Source organism: Hypanus sabinus, chromosome 14, assembly GCF_030144855.1.
Source record: "Hypanus sabinus isolate sHypSab1 chromosome 14, sHypSab1.hap1, whole genome shotgun sequence".
Taxonomy (NCBI): domain Eukaryota; kingdom Metazoa; phylum Chordata; class Chondrichthyes; order Myliobatiformes; family Dasyatidae; genus Hypanus; species Hypanus sabinus.
This window is the reverse complement of record NC_082719.1, coordinates 46393882-46418020: the sequence shown is the minus strand read 5'-3', so window position 1 is coordinate 46418020 and position 24139 is coordinate 46393882. Positions and strand designations below refer to the sequence as shown.

At 40.5% G+C, this 24139-nt stretch overlaps 1 protein-coding gene across 7 annotated transcripts in view; it reads right to left on the bottom strand.

Moving 5' to 3' along the window:
* Positions 1-23686, bottom strand: part of slc30a9 (solute carrier family 30 member 9) — a 107680-nt gene extending 83994 nt beyond the window's left edge. The window contains exons 1-6 of one of the 7 annotated variants that reach the window (XM_059989103.1): positions 23500-23686; positions 20324-20395; positions 17325-17456; positions 7141-7264; positions 2414-2593; positions 1059-1106 (exon numbers count right to left, since the gene is read on the bottom strand). In XM_059989103.1, the coding sequence (XP_059845086.1) occupies positions 1059-1106; positions 2414-2593; positions 7141-7237 (325 nt within the window). In that variant the 5' untranslated portion in view covers positions 7238-7264; positions 17325-17456; positions 20324-20395; positions 23500-23686. The remainder of the gene's footprint in view (positions 1-1058; positions 1107-2413; positions 2594-7140; positions 7265-17324; positions 17457-20323; positions 20396-23499) is intronic. The other 6 variants (XM_059989104.1, XM_059989106.1, XM_059989101.1 and 3 more) reach the window with 6 other exon arrangements.
* Between the last annotated feature and the right edge of the window lie 453 nt (positions 23687-24139).

The following is a 24139-nucleotide window of genomic DNA, read 5'->3' as shown; positions in this document are numbered from 1 at the left end:
GCCTACTTTCATTAAAACTACCATTCATCCAGATAACAAAGGAAGGCTTTAAGCTACTTCAGAAGGAGTATTATATTAGAAAAATCAATGCCTATTAAGATATTAGTGTTAGAAATTATACTGAATCAGATAAGATGATAGAAAATATATATATTAGGTTTGGAGTGCAAAGAGTGTAAATGCATTAAGTGCAATGCAAGTAGAAATAGCACACTATGACATGGTGTCAATGGTAAGAAGATCTCAAACAAAAAGAAGATTGAATACATAGTTATTACTGTTTTAAAGAAAATTATCATAAGGCTAGAAGAAAGAACATCCTCCGGAGGATCATTGGTTGTGGGAGTTTGGGAGGTGGATGGGGTTCAACCCATTTGGTTGGATTGAGAAATAATAGAGCAATAAATACACTATCTCATATATTTTACACACTACTGAATAAGGGCAAGAGTTAGCTGTATGAAGAATTTACCAAGAAATACATGAACTAAAGAATATCATTGCAAAAATCAACATTAAATAGAGCAGATGAGCAAATTTTCAAAACGTGTTCATGAAAATAATGCTTTTTGGTATGTTTCCTGAAATAGAAACTGAAAATACTCTAATGGTTTTTGACCCGAAACATGCAGTATATCTCTTTCCAGACATGCTACCTGATCTACTGAGTGCTTCCAGCAGTTTTGCTCAAAGAAGGCAACATCAATGTATATAGCCTAGATGAATAGAGTTTTCAAAGTGGCCATCATTTCAAAAGCTTTATCTTAGGTTCATCATGAGAAAAGGCACAAAGCAATCCAAAGTGAAAATACACAAATGAGTAAGGGAAAATTTCACAAAATGAAAGACATGATTCAGGTAAACTAGACTCAGAAAATTGGCCACTAAAACAAACATGAAACTCTGCACATTCTCAGCAAATTAATCAGCATCTGTAGATAGAGAACAACAGAGCTAATGTTTGGGTTTATAAGAACAATAAAACCACCATAGATATAAACCATGATAGTTGGCACACTCCAACTGCTACTTAATTAACATAGAATAAAATTGCTTACCTTTCACTTGAATTTGCTCCAAAGTAGGTTGACTTAGAGAACTTGACCCTTGAGCAAGTAAGATAATTTTGCATTAAACAGAAATTAGAAAGTCGTACCTTAATTTTTTAATACAGGTAAAACCATGATATAGAAGGGAGTGATTAAATATTGCAACATTTGTTAAACCTTATAGTTAGGACTGACTGAAAACTTGAAAGGATTAGTAGCAACAAAGAAAATAGATTTGAGAAAGGGTGGTCTGGACAGAGAATACATGAAAATTCTGCTTCAAAAGTTAGTTGGAAAGAAACAGACCTGTACACCTGATAAAACACATGCAAAATTCTGTTTTGTTAATTTAAAAGCTTGTTTTAAAGTTCATATCTTAATTTAACTTAATTTCAAGTATGCCTGTATTCGATTGACAATATAGATCTTGATAGTCTACAGTCAGTCCATAATAAGGGAAAATTTACATCACAGATATTTCTAGAATGTTGTGGCAGCTTTATTTGACATGTTGTAAATGTTATTGTGGCTAAAACTCTAACCCATTGAATTTTAAACTGAAGATTTTCAAAACTCAAGGAGAAATGGCTTGCAAACCATATTATTACAAGAATTTTAAATTTAAAAAATGGGTCAAATTGTGGCATCAAAGGGATAGTGAATGATGTAGTGACTTTGTTAAAAAAAAAACTGCCTGCAAGGAATTAGCAGGCTGTGTGGATGCAAACTTTCCCTGCTCTCAACATATCAAGCAACATGTATCGAAGACACCTGACAACCAGAAATAGCATAATAATCAAACAAACTCTGCTGAATTAAGAATTTTAAAATACAGCAAATTACTAGTTTTATTCCCTTTATTGGAAAATACAACAATATTAAAATTAAGTGTGAATCTATATTTTTTAAAATTATAATATTTGGAGGTGGTACATTTATTAAATTAGTCAATCATGGTGAAGGTGGTTAGTCAGTAGTAATTACTACTAAGTACTCAAATTAAACACAGTTCCACATTCAGCAAGGCTTAAGAATGTTCTATTATTTTTACAGCCTAAATAGTTAACAAAGGATCCTGGGCTAATATATGAGACTAAACAAATTCATAGATCAGGGATGCAGGCTGAAGCTTACACAGGAACAAGTATCCTCTAAATGAGGGTGATGATGACAGTTTACCCCCTCACCTAGACAGAAACAATGCAGATCAGGCTCCCAGTTCCAAACAGCTTCCAATGTCATAAAAAGCTAAGTTCAAATTGGTCAGGAAATAGCATGCAATGGTCAAATATTAGTTGCTGTACAATACTAAGCTTGCCTTCTGGTTTGTAACAAAACTTGCAATATAAAATAAGTAATATTACCAGCTCTTTTGGGATCTTGCTGAGAATTGGATTCTGTTGAGGTAGTGCTGTGACTATGCTCACTAATGCCATCCTTTTTGCCACTAGATGAACATAAACGCAGCTGGGCAACAGCGCTGATAGGAAGATTTAATCCTACATTATTGAAGAGATACTGATGGGCCACATTGCTCCTATATACTGAAAGTAAAACAAAATGGAAAAATGCAACAGAATTAATTTTCTGACAAACTGCAGTCTTAAAGATCACAGAGGAAAAAGTTACCTTAAGGATAGCAACCATAAATCATTTCCATTAAACCAAGCGATTTTAAGTTTTAAGTCAAAATCCATAAAACAAGCTTTATTTCAATTCTATTGTTCTTAACAAATAGAATGACAGAAAGTAAAAGCAAACAATAAAGTGGAATATTTCTAGATTTTTGTGTATATTAACCAGGACATATTAACAGATTTATGGAAAACCTATTAATTGACTAGCAGTGTCAATCAGCTTGCCATCATGCTCTGATTCAACTTCTGATTTCAGCCTGTAACTCTCAGTTAAAAATATTACCCACATCATTCTCCCACAAACTCAATTTTTGGACCCGAGATCTAAATGCAGCAGCTTTACTTCTCAATTATGCCTCCCATTTACTTGAGTGCAACATAACACTGTGGAGATGAATAAGACGTTGTTTATTGATTTAACTTCTCTCTCAATTGCTGCCCTCAATATCTCTACATTCTCCCAATAAAGTTCAACTTCAGCTCCAAAAATATTACCTTAATTTCCTCCTATCCATTCCAGTTTCTCTGATCTGAAGACTAACATTAGACCTCAACTAGTCTTCATCTTCGAAGATGCAGGGATTCATTACAGAATCATGAACATCTGGAAGGAGGGAAGGCATGTTCATGTTTCAGCCATTGATCTTAGTCAGAATGTACCTTTTGGAGTGCTGCTTGACTGTTTTCTCATATGTCAATAACAACAAACCATCAGAAGTACTTCTTAGATCAAATTCTTCCATAAGCAGGGAAAATACCAGGTAAAAAATTCATTTCTTGTTTTATTGATTTCCTCAGTATGATGGTTTTGTGTATCATTAACCTGTTCTCAACTCTTCCAAAATTTTTCTTTTTGTCCTAGCTTATTAATTGTGATGGTGTTCAGCATTCATAGTTCTTCATTTATAATATTTAATCCATTTGTTCTGTGCAATCCCTTTAAAAAACAGTCACCTTCCAGTTCCAAGAATTTAAAGAATATATTTTTTCTCAACTTTAGTTTTTTTTTAAATTATGTATTGCACTGTACTGCTGCCACAAATAAACCGCACAACATATCCCAGTGATATTAAACCTGATTCTGAATCTGCAACAAAATTATAACACCTCCCATATTCGACTAAAAGACAGACAGTGAGCAAAATTGGAACAGAAACTCTGGACAAATAGGAACCAGATATTAAATAAACAAATAGCATATGTTTAATCCATCCATAAATGCAAAGTAAGAGATGACTGATCGTATACTTGAACCACTGATACAATTCATGAATTGTAACCAAAGGCCCAGTGCCACTTCAATTTCCTGATTCCTTTACCAATTTATATACTTGAATGACAGAACTGTTAAGAATACATTTGGTATAGAACTCAAATCACATGTAAGAGTAGTTTCAATCCCCAAAAGGTACTGGAGGATTGGAGGATTGCTGATGTTGTTCTACTGTTTAAGAAAGGCTCTAAAAATAAACCAAGAAATTATAAGCCAGTCAGCCAGACATCATAAGTGGGTAAGTTATTGGAAGGTATTCTAAAGGATTGCATATGAGAGTATTTGGATAGACAGGGACGGATTAGGATAGTCAGCATGGCTTTGTGTGCGGTAGGTGGTGTCCAACCAAACTTAAGAGTTTTTCCAAGGATGTCACCCGGAAAGTTACCGAAGGCCGTGGATGTGGCAAAGTATTTAACAAGGTCCTGAATGGTCAGGAAAGTTCAGTAACCTGGCATTCAAGATAAGGTGGTAAATTAGTTTAGACACTAACTGGAAGAAGCCAGAGAGTGGATGCCTCTCTGACTGGAGGCCTGTGACTAGTGGAGTGCCACAGGGATCAGGGCTGGATCCGTGTGCACATAAAATTGTGTGCAAGGCCAATTCTATCAGGCATGATCTGGGTGCCATTCACAATTAATTGCTGGAGTTTTGGACTTTGATACATAACCTCCATGAAGTGCTATTTCTGGATATCCTTTCATGTGTTTAAAAAATATTCCAGATCAACATCTCCATGCTCCAATAATGCTTAAAATACCAGCTATGTTACCCATTTGATTATTGCAAGGAAAATCTAAACCTACAACCTTTCTTTGCAGCTGATTCCTTGATTTCCTTACCAGGAGACCACAGTCAGTATGGGTTGGTAATACCTCCTCACTGAATCAACTTTCAAGGATATGTGCTTAACCAACAGTTCAGCACTCTCTACATTTATGGCTGCTGGGGACTAGTTGTGTTCCACAGCAGTCTGTGTTGGCACCACTTCTTTTTATGTTATACGTCAATGACTTGGATGACAGAATTGATAGCATTTCTGCAAATTTGCAGATGACACGAAGTTAGGTGGAGGGGGCAGGTAGTTTTGAGGAAGTAGAGACTACAGAAGGACAGTTTAGGAGAATGGGCAAAGAAGTGGCAGATGGAATACAGCTTCGGGAAGCACATGGTCATGCACTTTGGCAGAAGAAATAAAAGGGTAAACTATTTTCTAATTGATTGAGGAAAAAAAATAAAATCTAAGGTGCAAAGGTTCTTGGTCATCCTTATAAAGGACTCCCTAAAGGTTAACTTGCAGATTGAGTCAGTGGTGAGGGAGGCAAATTCAATGTTAGCATTCATTTCAAGAGGACTGGAATATAAAAGCAAGGATGCAATGTTGAGGCTTTGTATAGCACTGGTGAGGCCTCAATTGGAGTATTGTGAGAAGTTTTGGGCACCTTAACTAAGTAAGGATGTGCTACATTGGAAATGGTTCAAAGGAGTTTCACGAAAAAGATTCGAGGATTGAAAGGTTTGTTATATGAAGAGCATTTGATGACTCTGGGCCTGTACTCATTGGAATTCACATAAATGAGGGGTGACCTCATTGACACCTATCAAATGGTGAAAGGCCTTGATAGAGTGGATGTGGAGAGGATACTTCCTATGGCAGGAGAGTCTAAGGCCAGAGAACATAGTCTCAGAGTAGAGGGGTGTCCTTTTAGAATGGAGATGAGGAGTAATTTCTTTAACTAGAGTGATTTGTGGAATTTGTTGGCACCGGCAGCTGGAGAGGCCAAGTCACTGGGTATATAAAAGGCAGAGGTCGATTGATTCTTGATTAGTCAGGGCCTGAAGTGATATGGGAAGAAGGTGGGATATTGATGCTGAGAGGGAAAATGGATCAGCCATGATGAAACAGTGAAGACTTGAATGGCCAAATGGCCTTATAGACTGCATGGAAAAGTACTATTTATATGCCATCTATAAATTTGCTGATGGCACTACTGTTGTTAGTAAAATCATAGATGGCAATGAGGCAGAGTATAGAAGGGAGATAGATTAACTGGTTGAATTGCATTGCAACAACCTTGCATCCAATGCCAATAAGGCCAAGGAATTGATGGTGGACTTCAGGAAGGGAAAGTTGGGAGAATATAAACAAATCCTCACTGAGCTGTCATTAGTGGAAATGCTGAGCACCTTCAAATTCCTTGATGTCAACAACTTGGAGGATTTATCTTGGGCCTAACACGTTAATACAATCACAAAGGCAGCATGCTAGTGGCTCTACTTCATTAGTTTATAGTGATTGGTATGTTCCTACAGATATGCTGTAGAGAGCATTCTGACTCATTGCATCATAGCCTGATATAGAAACATAGAAAATCTACAGCACAATACAGGCCCTTTGGCCCATAATGCTGTGCTGAACATGTACTTAATTAAAAATTACCTAAGGTTACCCATAGCCTCCATTGTTCCAAGCTCCATGTACCTATTCAGGAGTCTCTTAAAAGACCCTACCGTATCTGCCTCCATCACCGTCACCGGCCACCCATTCCACGCACTCACCATTCTCTGAGTAAAAAACTTACCCCTGATATGGAAACTTCATGCACAGCACCACAAGAGGTTGCAGAGGGCTGTAGACTCACCAACTCCATTATAGACACAACCCTACCCACTATGGTCTCGCCATCTAGGACATGTCCTCGTCTCATAACTGCCATTGGGGAGGGAAGATGAGCTTAAAATTCCACACTCAAAGATTCAGAAAGATTTTGCTCTCTTGCATCAGATTCCTGGTGTGCATGAAATCAGGAACGCTACTTTATTATTCCCTTCCTTTTTGCACCATTTCTTTTGGTAATTTATAATAATTTCAGGTCTTTGCTCAGAATTGCTATAGCAGCAAAACAGCCAACCACATCATCCAATTAGGTGATGGTAATTCTGCAAAATCAGAGTCATATGAACTGTAAGGAGAACAGTAACTTCTCCAGGTACTTTCAGGGCAGGATTTGAATAACATGGCATAAATTGTCATTACAGAGAGATAACAAAGTGATTATAAATAACATCAGGCAACAAAACAAAACCTATCATCACAAGAAAAAAGACAAAAACAGCCAGTGAGATTAAGATTGATACAGAAATCTGATGTGGTCAAATTCTATTAGTACATTTTACTCACCATAATGAGCCACACCAGCTCTGATAGCATAATGTCGGAGATAAAACCTGCACATCGTGTGCCACGGCTTTTGCACGAGACCAACAAACATATTCATATAGGTTTCAGGAGACAATTTTTTCTGCTAAGAAAATAACATCAGTTTAGAAACAAGAATTTACAGTTTGAACATAAATAGGTTAAATAGCTGCCTGGAATTTGAAAGCTTCCTTCCTCCCTTCACTGGTTTCTCCACACTACCTCTTCAACAACTCGCAGCCCAGATTGCAATCTTCTTCCTGATTCTGCTTTACTATGCAGTTGCTTCACTCCAAATACCCCAAGACAGTTTTTGTCCGTCTGGACACTGCTATAGGGCATTACCTAAAATCTTCTGCTTTGTTACATCTATCCTGCCACATATATATCTAACATATTTACAGTGCCCATAAAAAGTATTCCCCCTCCCCGGAAGTTTTCATGTTTTTATTGTTTTGCAATTAAGATTGATACAGAATCTTAGAAGTGAGATCAGTGGACTTAATTTGGCTTTTTTGACACTGACCAACAGAAAAAAAATCTTATGTCAAAGTGAAAACAGATCTCTTCAAAGAGATCTAAATTAATAACAAATATGAAACACATAATAATTGACTGCACATGGATTCACCCCCTTTAACACAAAATACACAAAATCATCACTGGAACAGCCAAAGAGTTTTAGTAGTCACATAATTAAATGGAGATCACTAGTGTACAGTCAATGTGTTTCAATTGATTGTCGTAAATATACACCTGTACCTAGAAGGTCCAACTGCTGGTGAGTTAGTATCCTGGCAAAAATCTACACAATGAAGCCAAAATAACACTCCAAGTAACTTCGCAAAAAGATTACTGAAAAGCACAAGGCAGGAGATGGATACAAGAAAATTTCCAAGTTACTGAATATCCATTGGAAGAAATAGGAAGAATATGGCACAGCCATAAATCTGCTGAGAGCAAGCGATCTTCAAAATTAAGTTATTGTTGTTATGAATGTGGAGCAACTCTGATGGGCCGAAGGGTGCAAAGTCGCCCCCTCCTTTTTGAGAATCACAAGATCGCTATTATTTCGGGTCTGAGACCCAGGAAATGAGAGAGATACAGATCATGTCAGTAATGAGAGAGGGACACAGGAATACACAAAAAGTGGAATGTCTCCTAACAAAAAGCAGAACGGAACCACTGATTTCTGCTATTGTCTCTTGGAGAAGGAATTGTGTATTGAGTACTATACTATTCATTGAAACCCCTCAGGGGACAACCAGAGTGGTCTGGCTGAGGGATTGCATCATCCCAACCTGATTGAGATCTAAGACCTCGTGAGTGAGGATAAAAGTCGGGTCTGGGAAACACCCCTCAGACACACCAGGAGAAACGCTGGAAATCCAGTGACAGCGTTTTATAGTGAAAGCCGGTGAGAGCTCGTGTGTGTGTCCTCCCTTGCCTGGGTAGCGGGCTCATCACAGAAGAACGGTTTAGCTAAAGGAGAGGTCATACTTGAACGGCCACAACAACGAGACACCGACGGATCGAAATCATAAAGGAAGGTTGGCAAAAACAATAGCGGTATCTGTTCCCATTCTTCTATCTCTCTCTCTCCAACAATTGCAACACAGCGACAAACAAACACCGCAGCCTGTGTGAACTGAAACTAACTTTATATTTCCATCGGACAATTCATTATCCCCTAGACAACGAAAGAGCTTATTTTTTATTGATTATTATTATACCTGCACTTTTAGGTTTAGTGTTGACAATGTATATTATCTGTATATTTGCACTGATATTATTTTTGTGTATTTTTACTAATAAATACTGCTAAAAATATTACCACCAGACTCCAACGGACGTCTCTATCTTTGCTGGTAAGTAACCCAGTTACGGGGTTCGTAACACTGTGCAAGGAGGGGACTAGTGAGGGAGGCCACCAAGAGACCTATGAGAACTCTGGAGAAGCTACAAGCTTCAGTGGTTGAGATGGGAGAGACTATGCACAAAACAACTGTTCCCTAAGTGCTTGACCAGTTGCAGCTTTATGGGAAGAATGACAAAGAGAAAGCAACTTGAAAAAAAAAATGAAATCTCAACTAGAGCTTGCCAGAAGGCACGTGGAAACTCTGAAGTCAGCTGGAAGGTTCTATGGTCTTTTTGAGCTTTTTGGCCACCAGACTGAACACACCATCCCTACCATGAACCCTGATGGTGGTTCCATCATGCTGTGGGGATGCTTCATTGCAGCAGGCCCTGGATGGCCTGTGAAGATAGAGGATAAGAAGAATACACAAAATACAGGGAAATCCTGGATGAATGCCTGATGCAGTCTACAAAAGAACAACAACTTGGGAGAAGATTTGTTTTCCAGCAAGAAAATGACCCCCAAGCATAACGCCAAAGCTTCAGGGGAATGGCTTAAAACCATTAATGCCCTGGAGTGGCCAGGTCAGAGTCCAAACCTCAATACAATTAAGAATTTGGGGCTTGGCTTGAAAAGAGCTATTCACTCATGATCCTCATGCAATCTGGCAGAGCTTGAACTGTTCTGTAAAGAACAATAGGGGAAAATTGCAGTGTCCAAATGTGTAAAGCTGATACCTACCCACATAGACTCAAGGCTATAACTGATGCCAAAGGTGCAACTACTAAATACTGACTTGAAGTGTGAGTAATCATGTAATCAATTATTTTGTGTTTAATAACTGTAATAAATTTAGACCAATTCATAGAAATTTCTTTTCACTTTGACACACAAGAATCTTTTCTGTTGATCAGTATCAAAAAACTATTAAATTCACTGTGATTCAATGTTGTAAAACAATAAAACATGAAAACTTTCAAGGTGGTAATACTTTTATAGGCACCACAACCATATTCTTGGATTCTTCCCCAAATCTTAGTTAACCAGCCTCTCTCCACCTATCTCTGTCTATGTTTGTAAAGAACCTTAGCACATTTTAATACTATAAATGCAAAGAATTGTTCCTTACATTGACAACCTATAAAAGCTATTAGTTTACAAATGCAAACAAATTAAAATCTAAAAATACTTTACCACTATATCTGGAATAAATCAAATGACAGCCAAATCTGATGATAAATCAGTAAAGTTGTCTATTATTTTCTTCCCATAGACACTACTTAAAGTGCTACATATTTTCAGTTTCATTTCAATTTTTTTAAGCATATGCAGTGTTTTGCTATCTCAGTTCTTTTTTAATCATTGTCCCTTAGCTAACACAACCACCACACGCAATCTCTCATGGCCATCACCCTATTAGGGGCATTCATTCTCTTCTTCCTTGTCCATCCCTTTTCTGCAACATAAAATATATTTTTTTAAATCAGAAGAAAGGCTTGCCAGCCTGAAATGTCAACTTGTTGTTCTGCTAATATTGGAGTATAAAAGTTGAGATTGTTTGCTGTGTAACCAAAACTATGTCATCAGCTTTGAAACTTGCTATTTGCCATGCATGTACCCAATTTCGTAGGAGAATGAAATCTTAAGAATGTAGAAGACAATGGTGTGTTAATAAGAGGAAGCTAAGATATGTAAATTATGTAGACTGAGTTTGCTATTTGCTATGCATGTACCCGATTTAGTAGGAAAATGAAATCTTAAGAATGTAGAAGGCAATGATGTGTTAATGAGAGGTAGCGGATGTACGTGTGATACACAACTTTAGACCGATTGCATATGCTAATGCAACTAAACCAGGAGATTGCTATAAAACATGCTATGTCCAAGGATCGGTGGGCAATCAGCGACTAGCTCACCGACTGACTCAGCTTTGATTTGCAAATTAACGTTAAATATTTCTTGAAGAATCTTCTGCGTCTCCTGGTCGTTTGTGGGGCACGAAAAACCATGACACAATTGGCGACCGTAGCAGGACCAGAAAGAGACCCGCAGAAAGGAAACAGCAGATTGGGGACGCTTCCCAGTCCTCTAGGGACCCCCACAAAATCTAACAGAATTAAGGGTGCACCCAAACAAAAGGTAAGCACTTTTTGTGACAATTTCGACTAAGAATTCTGTTGGTTTTGGGGAGGTCTTGGAGTCTCAGAAGTGTGGAACCACTTCCGAAGGGTCTCTCCGGTCCAAAGAATCTGGCAGAATTGGGGGTTAACAGGAGGCTCAGAGGATTGATCAAGAACGCTGCAGTGAGAGTAAATACAAATAAGTTAATAAGTTAAGTTAAGAAAAATTCCATGTGGTGTTGGTAAATCCCTGTGGATACCGCTTCGTATGAAACAAAGGTCTGAACGGGCAGGGAAAGGGAAAATAGAGAAAATCCCTGTGGATACCGCTTCATGTGAAACGAAGGTCTGAATGGGCAGGGAAAGGAAAATAGACAAAATCCTCGTGGATGCCGCCTTAAGAGATAAGGGTCTGAATAGACGAGGTGCAAAGAGGAAGTTCTGTGGATACTGCTCTGAATAGAGGTCTGTACGGGCAGAACAGAATAGGAAACAAGGACAGTCCAATATATAGTTTAAAGCACTGGTAGATAGATGATAGACTAGGCATAGAATTAGAGTAAATAATATTATCCAGTAAATGAACTGTGAATCTCTGAAATACCTTAAAAAGAGAGAACAACATGACAGGTAAAGGAACAGCAGTAGAGATTCTGAGCCAAAAAATCCTGGTAAATAAATATGAGATCACAAAAACTTCAGAAAAATGGGAATAGAGAAACAAAAACCTGGTCACAAAATGGCCAAGAGAAGGAACATTTGATGTAAGTTTGTGCGAAGAAATGGAGGCACTAATTAAAAATTACAAACTAAAAGATAAATCTAAGAAAAGAGGGCAAAAAAGAGAACGAGAAATGGAAGTGCTAAAACTCTTCAGAACGGAGGGAGAAATGCTGAGGAGGACAGGTAGAATATTGATTACAAGCGAGGAAGACACTAAGGTGCTGGAGAAACAGCCTGTTAGAGAGAGAGGAAGGTACAGTGAGAAACTGGCTTCAGCTCTGTACCCGGATGCGAAAGAAACAGAAAAGCCCCCTCCCTATAACGAGGAAGGAACCCATAAGCAGTGCCCCCTGCTGATGGGAACAGTAAACACGCAGGGAGAAGTACAAGTTTGGGACAATGACGAGGAAAAAAGACAACACGAGAAGGAAAAGGCGGCGATATGGAAAGAGATACAGGCAGAAAGGATAAAGGTGGAACAGGCAAAGACAGAAATGAAAGAAGAGATTGAACAGATGAAATACTTGAGAGAGGAAAAGGAGTATGAGGAGTATCAGTTATACCATAGAAATCAACAGACTAAATTCAAACAGCCCAGACAGGACTGGAAGTCCCAAGGAGGGGGACAGAGGAGCTATGGGCAGAGGGGACCAGTGAGGAAACAGGGGGAAAGCGAGGTAGAGAGATTGTGCTGGGGATGTAATCAGCCAGGTCACATGAGAAGAGATTGTTCGTTTACACCATGGCCTGACATGACATGATGATAGATACCGGAACCACGTACACTTGTATACAGCCACAGTATGCCCTTCACCTTCCCATGTCAGGAAAGTTTATTAAGACGGTAGGGTTCTCAGGGAAAACACAGTTGACACAGTGCACGGATCCAGTGCGGTTCAGAATGGGAAATAAAGGAATTGTTTTGCCGGTGCTAGTACTTAAAGGAACTCCGATTAATTTGTTAGGCAGAGATGCCTTATTGAAACTGGAATTAAAATTAGAATGCACCAGAAATGGGCTGAGTGTGGAAGGAGCAGGGGCTCAATTGATAGTGCGAGAAGACAAGAAGGCTAATGTCTTTTGGATAGGAGACATCGCAGATCAGATTCAGGAAACCTGGGAAAAATGGAAAAAGGATGTGCAGGCTATATTACCCAGGGCTGTAATGCCCAAATCTGAGCTACATTGTAGAGTGATTTTTGATGAGACTCAGAACAGGGAGTTAGAGAAGAAATGGCACCTGGAGGTGGCATGTACCCAACAGCACCTGGAAGGGGAGGCTGTGATATTGGAAAGCAAGGGGCAGCTTTACAAGTTAAGTGGAACACCTTTTTAGAAAAATGGTACAGGATACCGGAGGCTGCGCCCCACTTAACTTTGTTGGTAAACAAGGGATATCAGTCTAAAGACTTAGGACCCTTAGTTAAGAGTGCTGAAACCGTAACAGTGTGGAGGAAAATCACGCCAGAGGTGTGGATATCAGAAGACAACAACTGCATTAAAATAATGGTAAGTGTAGATATGGTAGGGACAGTGAGAGAGGTCGAAATAACTCCCCAACCACACATGCCATTGCTGGGAAAGGAAAGAGGCCAGCAGAAAGATAGAGGGTTAGATGAGTTACCATCTATTCTGTGGTCACAGCATGACATGGACGTAGGGAAAATAAAAACAGCTGGTCCAGTGGAAATAAGGCTGTAAAGGGGAGAAATTCCACCCAGGAGACCACAATACCCTCCAAGACCAGAAGCAGAAGAGGGAATAGCATCGACAGTGCAGGGGTTGCTTGAAATAGGAGTGCTTAAAAGAACAAACAGTCCATGCAATACCCCGTTGCTGCCGGTCTTAAAAGCAGATAAATCTAAGTGGAGATCAGTGCATGATTTGCGAACGGTAAATGATGTGGTAGAGGTCTGGCCAGCGGTAGTCCCCAACCCACACACGCTTTTGACTAATGTCCCACCAGAAGCAAGTTACTTTTCAGTGATTGATTTGTGTTTGGCTTTCTTCAGCATTCCTCTGGCCGACCAGTGTCAGTATCTGTTTGCATTTACTCACAGAGGTGCTCAGTATACCTATACCAGAATGCCGCAAGGTTTTAAACATTCACCACACGTTTTTAATCCGGTGTTGAAGGCAGACCTAGAGGGTATGCCATTGGAAAGTACATTGTTACAGTATGTGGATGACCTGTTGGTTTGCTCCCACAGCGAGGAACAGTGTGAGCAGGACACTGTAACTCTGTTAGAGAACCTGGCGCATGGAGGACATAAAGTATCCAAAAAGAAACTGCAATTTTGCACGCAGCATGTGGAGTACTTAGGCAGGGTAATATCCAAGGGAGTGAAGGCGATAGCACCAGGTCAGATTGAGGCAATAACTAAGGCCCCCAAACCCCAGACTGTAGGGCAGATTATGATGTTTTTGGGAATGGCAGGGTACAGCTCAGATTGGATAGGAGAATATGCTGAGATTGTGGCACCTTTGAGAAAGATAATGAAAGAAGCAGGACATACAAATCTGAAGAACGGCTTACAGTGGAATGAAGAGGCGGAGATAGCTTTCAATACTATTAAACAGGAATTGCAGTCAGCACCAGCATTAGCTTTGCCTGACTACGAGAAGGTTTTTCATTTGTATGTATCCAACCAACAGGAGGGTTATGTCACAGCAGTTCTAACACAAGAGACAGGCATAGGAAAAGCAAAGCAGCAGATAGCATACTACAGTACGAGACTAGATGAGGTGGCTCAGGGGTATTCACCCTGTTATCAGGGATTGGCGGCGCTGTACTATGCATATGAAAAGGAATCATCTGTAACCCTGGGCTATCCTGTGACTCTGTACACACACCACAAAGTAACAGAATTGCTGGAAAGCGGGAAATTTGTGCTGACGCCAGCCAGGATAGCAGCGTATCAGATGCTATTGACATTTCCAGACTTAACTATACAGAAATGCACTACCAGTAATATAGCCAAATTTGTTCCTTTGGGCTACCCCATAATTGTGCAGGGAAGACGATGGCATTTGCCAAATTGAGAGCAGATTTACAGACAGAACCATTAGAGAAAGGTTCTGTTCGTAGATGACTCTTGTTATAGGGATTATGATGGAAATCATGTAGGGTTCTCAGTAGTGCAGCAGGATCAGTCGAGCTATAAGATTATTAGGATGGAGTCCTGTCCCCAAGCGTGTTCCGCCCAACTAGCGGAAATCAAAGCCCTGACAGCTGCATGTGAAATGATCTAAGGTGAGAAAGTAGACATCTATACTGATTCGGCATATGCTCATGGAGTAAGCCATTTGTTCGGGGCAGTGTGGAAACAGAGGTTTTAAAAAAAGCAGTGGAGATCCCATACAACATTGTCAGCGAATTCTAGATTTAATAAAACCTAAAGCATTGGCTATAGTAAAATGCCAGGCACATAAAAAGGGAAATGATGTAATAACAAAGGGAAATCAAGCTGCGAACGAGGCAGCCAGAAAAGCGTCTGGGTGTACATCATCTGTCATTGCCCCCCCAGGTAAGCCTAGCTCCAGAACCTGAGGTAGAGGACCTAATTGAAATACAAGGCAAGGCAACTTTGGCAGAACAGACAATGTGGAGACGAAGGGGGGCCAAGCAGAACCTGGAAGGCTTGTGGAGCACGGAAGACAGTTTGTTGTTACGCCCACCCCTCTACTGACGTTTCTGATTTCAGAAGCGCATGGGATGGACTATTGTGCAAGGGGGGAAGTGATAAAGAAAATAAAGAAGGATGGTTTTTGGTCACCTTATTTACAGGCTTCAGTGGACTTGGTCTTGTCACAGTGCAAGGTATGCACACAGAATAATGTTCGGAAGGGAATTACAACCCCAATAGGCCACATTCCTGTACCTGAAGGACCATTTAAACATCTAGTGATCGATTACGTAGGCATGATAAAGACAGTGAGAGGGAAAGGATACATGCTGGTAGTAATTGATCGATTTCGCAGATGGATGGAGGAGATACCTTCAAGAGATCAAGGGGCAAAGACAGTGGCAAAATTTCTGACAAATGAAGTGATCCCAAGGTTTGGAATACCTACAGAAGTTAGCTCAGACAATGGTTCAGCTTTTATCCAGAAAGTGGTCAAACTGGTACTACAGGCGCTGAGGATAAAGCAAAGATTTGGATGTGTATACCACCCTCAGTCGCAGGGCACGGTAGAGAGAATTAATGGAACTATGAAAGCCAAACTAAACAAAATTTGTGCAGACACTAAACTTAATTGGGTCGATGCTTTACTGTTAGCATTGATGAGTTACTGCATGCAAACTAATCGAATAACATGCCTGACACCGCATGAGATGCTCACTGGGAGGCCCATGCCAGTCCCCAGTGGAGAGGGCCGTATAAGGGACCTAGTTTGGAACAATTGGAAATAGAATTGAAACAATACATGCAGCAGCTAACTATGATACATAGGTCTATTTATGCACAGGAAAAACAGAAAGAGCCGGAGACCGTACAAGGGGAAGGACCGATCAAACCAGGAGACCAGGTTTACGTGCGGGTTTTTCGGATGAAGTGGAACGAGCCAAGAAGGGAAGGACCCTTTACGGTGACCGAGGCATCACCCACCTGTTCAGGTAGAAGGACGCTTCTCCTGGTACCATCTGAACCATTGCACGAGGGCAGTCCCGCAAGGGCAATCAGGTGAAGTGTCCGAGGTAAGTGATGCGGAAGTGCAGTTAGCAGGGGACAGACAGGGGGAACAAGAAGCTGACACTGCACCACAGGAGTTTGATCAATTAGTAAGGGAAATTTTTGATTCTGAGGACGGGCCTGAAGACCCTCAGGATGTGGTGGTGGACAGTAGGGCTTCTTCAGATAATGGGGATGAGCTGGGAATGACCAGTCGTGCCCCTGGGGACAGAGCACCCACATACTCCAGTGCAGACTTGGGAACCATCAGTGTGGCAGATATGGAATGGGACTGGTAACCTACAGAAAAGAAGTAAGATGAGCACAACACTTAATTCCTCGCCATGGTTACAGACACGTACTAATCAGTGGTATCAATGGGCAACTTACACGGCAGGAATGATGAAGAGACAGAATTGTTACCTGTGCTCAAGGGAAAGCCCCACTCAGCATGTAGTTCCCATGCCTTATAACTCCTCCACTTGCACGCAGTGGCAAAGAGAGCACAGGGAACAATGCGAACGAGTGTCCAGGTCCGGTTAGGGCTTGTTTCATGAGGATTTGCATTAAACAGATCCCTGCTATCAAAACTGTCTGAACAATGCACCAATGTGCCCCTATTGGTGTATGCTATATCAGGCTTCCTCGCAGTTTGATCAAAGCAAGCTTGCCTCTGAATGCAATTACAGCAGACCATGGGCTGTAAATAAAAGAAGCCAGACACCTACACTGCAACAGCTTATAATGCAGGACCATCTGAATTATGAATGGTTCATGCGGGTGGGCACTCACCCCATTGGCCACTTCCGAGGCAACTGCAGTCGGTCATGGGATGTAACCCCAGGTAAAAGACGCTTGACAGGTTCCGCTCCTCCTGAGGGTGTAATGGACTCTCAGACTATCCCATTAGCAGACACTTGGTGGCTGTGTGGACAGGAAGGAGGTATGAGATCTACGCTCCCCCTCCGGTGGGCAGGAGTATGTACGCGTGTCATGTTGCTTCAGGAAGTTATAATGTCCCCTGAAGTACAGTCCAACGCTAACTTCCCTACGCAGCGGACCCTGCTACGGCAGAAGAGAAAATATGACCCGGACCCGACAATCTGGATTGACAGTATAGGACAGCTGAGAGGTATACCTAACGAATTCAAGGCACGAAATGAGTTTGCTGCAGGCTGGGAAGCTATCATACCTGTGATAGGGGTAAGCAAAAATGTTGAATGGATAAACTATATATACTACAATCAACAGAGATTCATCAACTACACCGATGATGCACTGGAGGCCTTAGGGCAACAGCTAGATGCAACTAACAGGATGGCGAGGCAGAACAGACAGGTACTGGATTGGCTTTTGGCAGAAAAAGGGGGTGTGTGTGTAATGTTTGGAGAAGTGCTGTACTTTCATACTGAACAATACTAGCCCAGAAGGGTCTTTCACCAGAGCAATGAAAAAATTAAAGAATCTGCAGACGGAGGTCAAACAGAATCAGTTCTTTGATTGGTTGGAAAGTAGATTCGGAGGATGGGGAGCATGGCTGACTAAAATAGCAATAACTGTCAGTATTACATTGTTGAGCTTGTGCTGTGCTGTTTTCTTCCTTGTCTCAAATCTCTTGTAGTGCGTGCTGCAACCAAACAATTTCCAATGCTCGTGGCAATTACTGAAGCAAGCTTAGTGGAGAAAGAAACACCGAAAATGTATCGTTACAGCCTACAACACCTGCAGGATGAACAAGAGCAAAACGACAGTGTGGGAGTAGATTGTAAGGGCTTCTGAGTCTTTTTCCCTGTCTCAGGTACAGAGGGACAGGTTTTTGGCTCAGCGGCCCAGGGTAACAGGGAGAGAATACTTTGAGGTCTTGGCGCAGAAAATTATAGTTTAACCCGTGATTTGGGAATAAGTGCTTGAGTTTTTTGGGGCTTTTGTGCGCAGACTTTTAGTCTTTTCTCTGTGTGAGACCCTCTGGGTCTCAAAGGGGGGGATATATTGGAGCATAAAAGTTGAGATTGTTTGCTGTGTAACCAAAAGTATGTAGTCAGCTTTGAAACTTGCTATTTGCTATGCATGTACCCAATTTAGTAGGAGAATGAAATCTTAAGAATATAGAAGACAATGGTGTGTTAATGAGAGGTAGCTAAGAGATGTAGATTAGAACATGATTAAGCCAATGGGTAGAAACAATAGTGGCGGATGTACGTGTGATACGCAACTATAGACCTTTTGCATATGCTAATGCAACTAAACCAGGAGTTTGCTATAAAACATGCTATGTCCAAGGATCGGTGGGCAATCAGCGACTAGCTCACTGACTATCCCAGCGTTGATTTGCAAATTAAAGTTTAATACTTCTTGAAGAATCTTCTGCGTCTCCTGGTCGTTTGTGGGGCACGAGAAACCACGACACTAACAATTTCCATCATTCTCTTTGAATTTATGGCACAATACTCCCAGTACTATAAGCAGCACAAGCTCAGCATACCATAATTCTGGCATTATTTTGCAAAATATATGGAAAACATTTTATAGTAAGGCAGAGTTAACCTATAGTAACCTACTGTTAACCTATAGTAAAGCTAATCTATTATTGTACAGTCAAATATTACAAAAGGCTGAAATGCATCTGACAAGTTTATCAAAACTTTAAGTACTTGGAGAAATATGAAACATTTCAGTCCAATCCATGGAGGTATAGAACATCAAGAAAACATGGAAATAATGTACATCTCAAGGTTTGGATGATAAATAATAAAATAAACTTTTCTGAAAGACAATTGTTTAAAGTTTCAGATGACAAAGCTAACTACATTGAGCCTTTTTAACAGAAATCATGAGGAAGTCATTTAATGGTTTATTAGTAGCAAAGCCACAAGATTCAAATAAACCACTGTCTTTCACAAGCTATTAAACCACATGATATAAAATCTATTAAATAGCTTTCATGGTTTACAATAACAGATCCTGAAACTTGGGAAGAGCATTTTAGAACCAACATCCTACTGCTATCTGTACTTCAGATATGTCCAAGTTCACTTTAAAACTTCAATTTTTGACTTTATGTAATAGCAGCCATGGGATAACAATTGTATTTCATGCTGATGTTCAACATCTCTCAAGGAACCAGTACATTTTCAAACTCATCAAAATTCTTCAGAAACAAGCCAAATCTAATAATTCAAATCTAAGCTGTAAAACTTCACAGCAGATGTCCTTTGAAAACTAATCAAAACATCTTATAACCAGGTAAAGGGACCTTAACTGAACAGACATCTCCTTTGAAATGAAAGTTACAAGGAGTTATTGATGACAAACTGAGAAAAACGACCTATCTCACTCACCACCCTGAAATTATTATTTCAAACTAATATGGAATGGACCGATAAAGGGCACTGTATATATTTCAGTATTATTCAGCATAAAAAAAATGTAATATTGTTCACAGCCATGTTGAAATAAAATTAGGCACAAATTTCACTACCTATGGATCCCTGCAACATTCCCGATTGTGATTACAGAATGTATCACTGTATGCACTAAATGTACACTATAATTTTCAACACCATGACACCCAGAGAAACTGTATAATGTCCATTATGCACATTTTCTTTAATTCAGCTCTTTCTCTTAGAACAAAAGATAACCATTTCAATTTCTCACATTTTAGGTAAGTACTGAAAAGGAATGAAAGTGATATGAAACTTATTTGCAATGGAGATTTGCAGTAACAATATATCTCTATTTCAACTGATGAGAATTTTTTTAATCCATTTAAAATAGAAAGTATTACTAACCCAATGGAAACATTAGACATAACTTTTTTTTTGAATGATGAATTGTTAGGATCACTCAACCATACTTAAAGCCTGGTAAAAAAAGAAACAAAGTTAGAAACATGTTTATGGGGTTGACAGAACAAACAAAAATTCATACTGAAGGATACATCAGTGAGAATTAGAGAGTTTCTTAAAACAAATATTGAAAAGATTTAAGGAGCAAACAAATAAATATGTTTGAGATTAGGGAAGGGAAGACAAATCTGTCGGTACTCTTGATCAGGAATCCAGGCAAATATTTAACATGAAGAAATTGTAGATGACAAGACTGCATTCAAGCATGAAACAATCAATAAAGATGGCTGAGAGAATAAAAGATAATAGCAATGTTAGGATGGATGAAAATGCCCTGAATAAAAGAACATGATCAGAAGTTTAACTTAAAAAGAAGGTTCTGACCAGAGTGTGTGAAGGAGTTAATTGCAGATTGAATTGTATGCTGAACACAATTGCTTCTCCTCAGTTTAACTAGAGCTCACTGATAATTGGATTATTTTAAAAAATAGATCAGTACAGCACAGAATAGGCCCTTCAACCCACAATGTTGTGCTGAATGTTTCACCTACTCAAGACCAATCTAAACCTTCCCTCCCATATAGCCCTCCAATTTTCTTTCATCTATTTGCCCACAACTTAATAACCCTACCCATACGTCTTTGGGATGCAGGAGGAAACCAGACTGCCAAAGGAAACTCACAAGGTCATGAAGAGAATGTACAAACTCCTATAGACAGTGGCAGGAATTCGACACGGGTCACTGGTGCTACAAAATGTTATGCCCACTTCTATGTTACTGTGCCACCCTTACGACAATGTCACAACACAATTATTCAGGACAGGATACTCCACCAACTAAGGCTGTGCTAAACCTTTGAAAACTGATATACATTTACACCTCTACCATGTGACATTTTCCTAAGCTCATTCTTTTCACTTCAAGCACAATTTCATATTAAAAGGTATTATGGTATCTTATGTTGCTCTTTCAAGCAGTGAGCTTCAGATTGTACCAAACACAAAAAACACCTATGTCTTTTTCTTCCAATTACTTTAAATGTGATACATTTTTGCATCATGATGAGGTAATCTAAGGTCTTTATGGCAATTCCTGAGATAACAGTATCGGGATAAGGGTTAGAGAAGTAATTATTCAAGATGCTCTGGATATAACCAAGGTGATAGGTTTTAAATAAACCAAGAAGTAAGATCATCTGATGCAACAGCCAATGCTGCAGTAATTACAGAGGATATGGGTAAACAATGAAGGGAGGTTTGAGAGCTTCAAGTGCCCAGAAGTGATCATCCCCAATTGCCCATCCTTGTCCAACTATATTGACACTGTCACAGCCAAGAAAACTCTTGAGTGCTTCTACTTCCTCAAGGGGCTAAAGAAATCTAGCATGTCCCTTTGCACCCCAACCAACTGATGCACCATCGTAAGCATCCTATCCAGGTGGCTCACAGCTTGCTTTGGCAACTGCTGTGTCTGAAACCACAAAAAAACTTCCAGAGTCACGGATGCAGCTCAACACACCACAGACACCAGACTCCCCTCCATGGATTCTGTCTACACTTCTCTCATTATCAAAAACCCCACTCACCCTGGCCATTCTCTCTTCTCCCCCTCATCAGGCAGAAGATAAAAATTCCTGAAAGCACATACCAGTCAGGTCAAGGACAGCTTGAGGCTATTGAAGGCTATTGAAGGCTATTGAAGGATTCTTGGTATAAGATGGACTCTTGACCTCAATCTACCTTGCTACGACATTATTGTCTATCTGCAATGTACCTTAATCTGCACTCTGCTGTCATTTTACATTGTATGACTTCAATACAGTTGTCTTAAATTGATCTGCATTGAAAGCAGGCAAGACAAGTGAACCTCAGTGAAACAATGAACCAATTTACTCTCTGTTCAATGACTAGAAAGGAAAGAGGTGTTAAAAACAAAACCTGCCAAAGATGAACAAGGCAACTTTTCACAGGACAGGAAAAATGAGAGGAAAGTGAAAAATTCAGGGTCAGAAGAGATGAAAATGGACATTTGAGTGAAGAAGCCCAGAATAGCAGGCAAGGTTTGAAGAGATAAATAGATTATCTGACTAGGTGCTAGGTAAGTCCAAGAGTTCACAAAGTTCTGCCCCTTTCCAATCCTGATGGCCTGAAACTTCAGCTGTTTATTCCACTCAACAGGCACTGCTTGACTTGCTGAGTGCCTCCAACATTTTGTGAGTTGCTCAAGATTTGTAGCATCTGCGGAATCTCTTGTGTTTATTCAAAGTAGGATTGACCAGCAGTTCAAATAAACCTGCTGGGTGTGGGGGAACTGAGATTTTAATCGCAATGTGAATATTAGCAGGCTACAAAATTATTAATATTCAGAGATAATATGAAAACTTCCACACACAATTACAGTATTACCATTGATTCATTTAAGAGGGTTTAAGCATTTTAGAGATTCCTACTGAAAAAGTTTTATAGTTAGATCGTCTCTTTGGTCATTTGCTCTTCTCTGTCAACGGATGACTTATTAATTCCCCAACCTTCTTGCACAACTACTGCTGGCGTAAAATGATTACTCAGTACCTACTGTACACAAAAATGCCATTGGATTAAACCGATCTATGCCAAGTTTTTTTGCTGCAAAAAGACTCCTCCCACTCCCAATTTATGCCCCCCCCCCATTCCTTTCTCTCTCCATTAAAGTGAATCTACACTTCATGCCTCACGTAGTGGCGAGTTTCAGTTTTGTCTTCCACACAAAGATGCTTCTCTAGGCTTCCTTATTAAGCTTAGAATTGTAAATATCAAATGAAGCGTCACGTGATCCATCTCGCAAGCTGCAAGGATATCAGCAGTGTCCAGAGAAGGTTGTTTTCGAGACAGGTTTCGAATCGGATGCGGGATAGGAAAGGGGTGGGTGAAGAAACCCCTCCAGAATACAGAGTGGCCGACCAAAGCAAGGGCCGCCCTCCTGGTAACGGGATCACCATCTCCTCCCGGACAGAGTCGGCCCTGGCGCCGTTCCACCTTCTATTTCATCCCATGTCTCCCACCCGGATGACTGAGCCGGCAGTCCATGTCTCGTGTGTCGCCTGCAACATCTCACAGCTGCGCCGAGCTTGGCCGCTCACCTGTGGGTGTGTTTTATGCCAGTGACCAGCGCCCTGCCGCCCCACCTTCATAACCCACGCCGCCTCCTTACTCCTCATTCATTCCCAGAGACCCCATCGCCGCCTCCACTGCCTCACAGACTCATCTTCCTCGCGATCCAGACGCCGGGCATCGCGAGATCACGGCGAAGCGGCACGTCGGCTGGCCGAATGCGGCGCGACGTCATCCCTCCGCTACGGTGACGTGCGCCTCGGGCTGTAACTGGGGGTCACGCCCTGGTGATTGTTGCCAGGCAGTGATGACGTCATAAAGTCAACCCGCCCAGTTGCCGCCAAAGTTCGCGATTTTGTTTATTACGGCTCGGGGGAATTATTCATGCCGGCTCAGAGTCAACCGAGACGGAACAGAAAGTGGTCGGAACTCGTGAACATGAATAGAGGGATTATCTGCAGATTATCGAATCACAAATGAAACTCAAACTGACACGCCTTATTGCTAATCCTGGAAATGACAAGTGTTTTTAGGGTGGGGAGATGCGGAGTGAGTTGTTGTCATCCAGCATGTTGACAGGCCCTTAAACCAACCACGTCCATGTCGACCATTGCACCCCTCTACTAAACACATTTACCCGCATTTTGTCCCAAACATGGTATGTCTTGC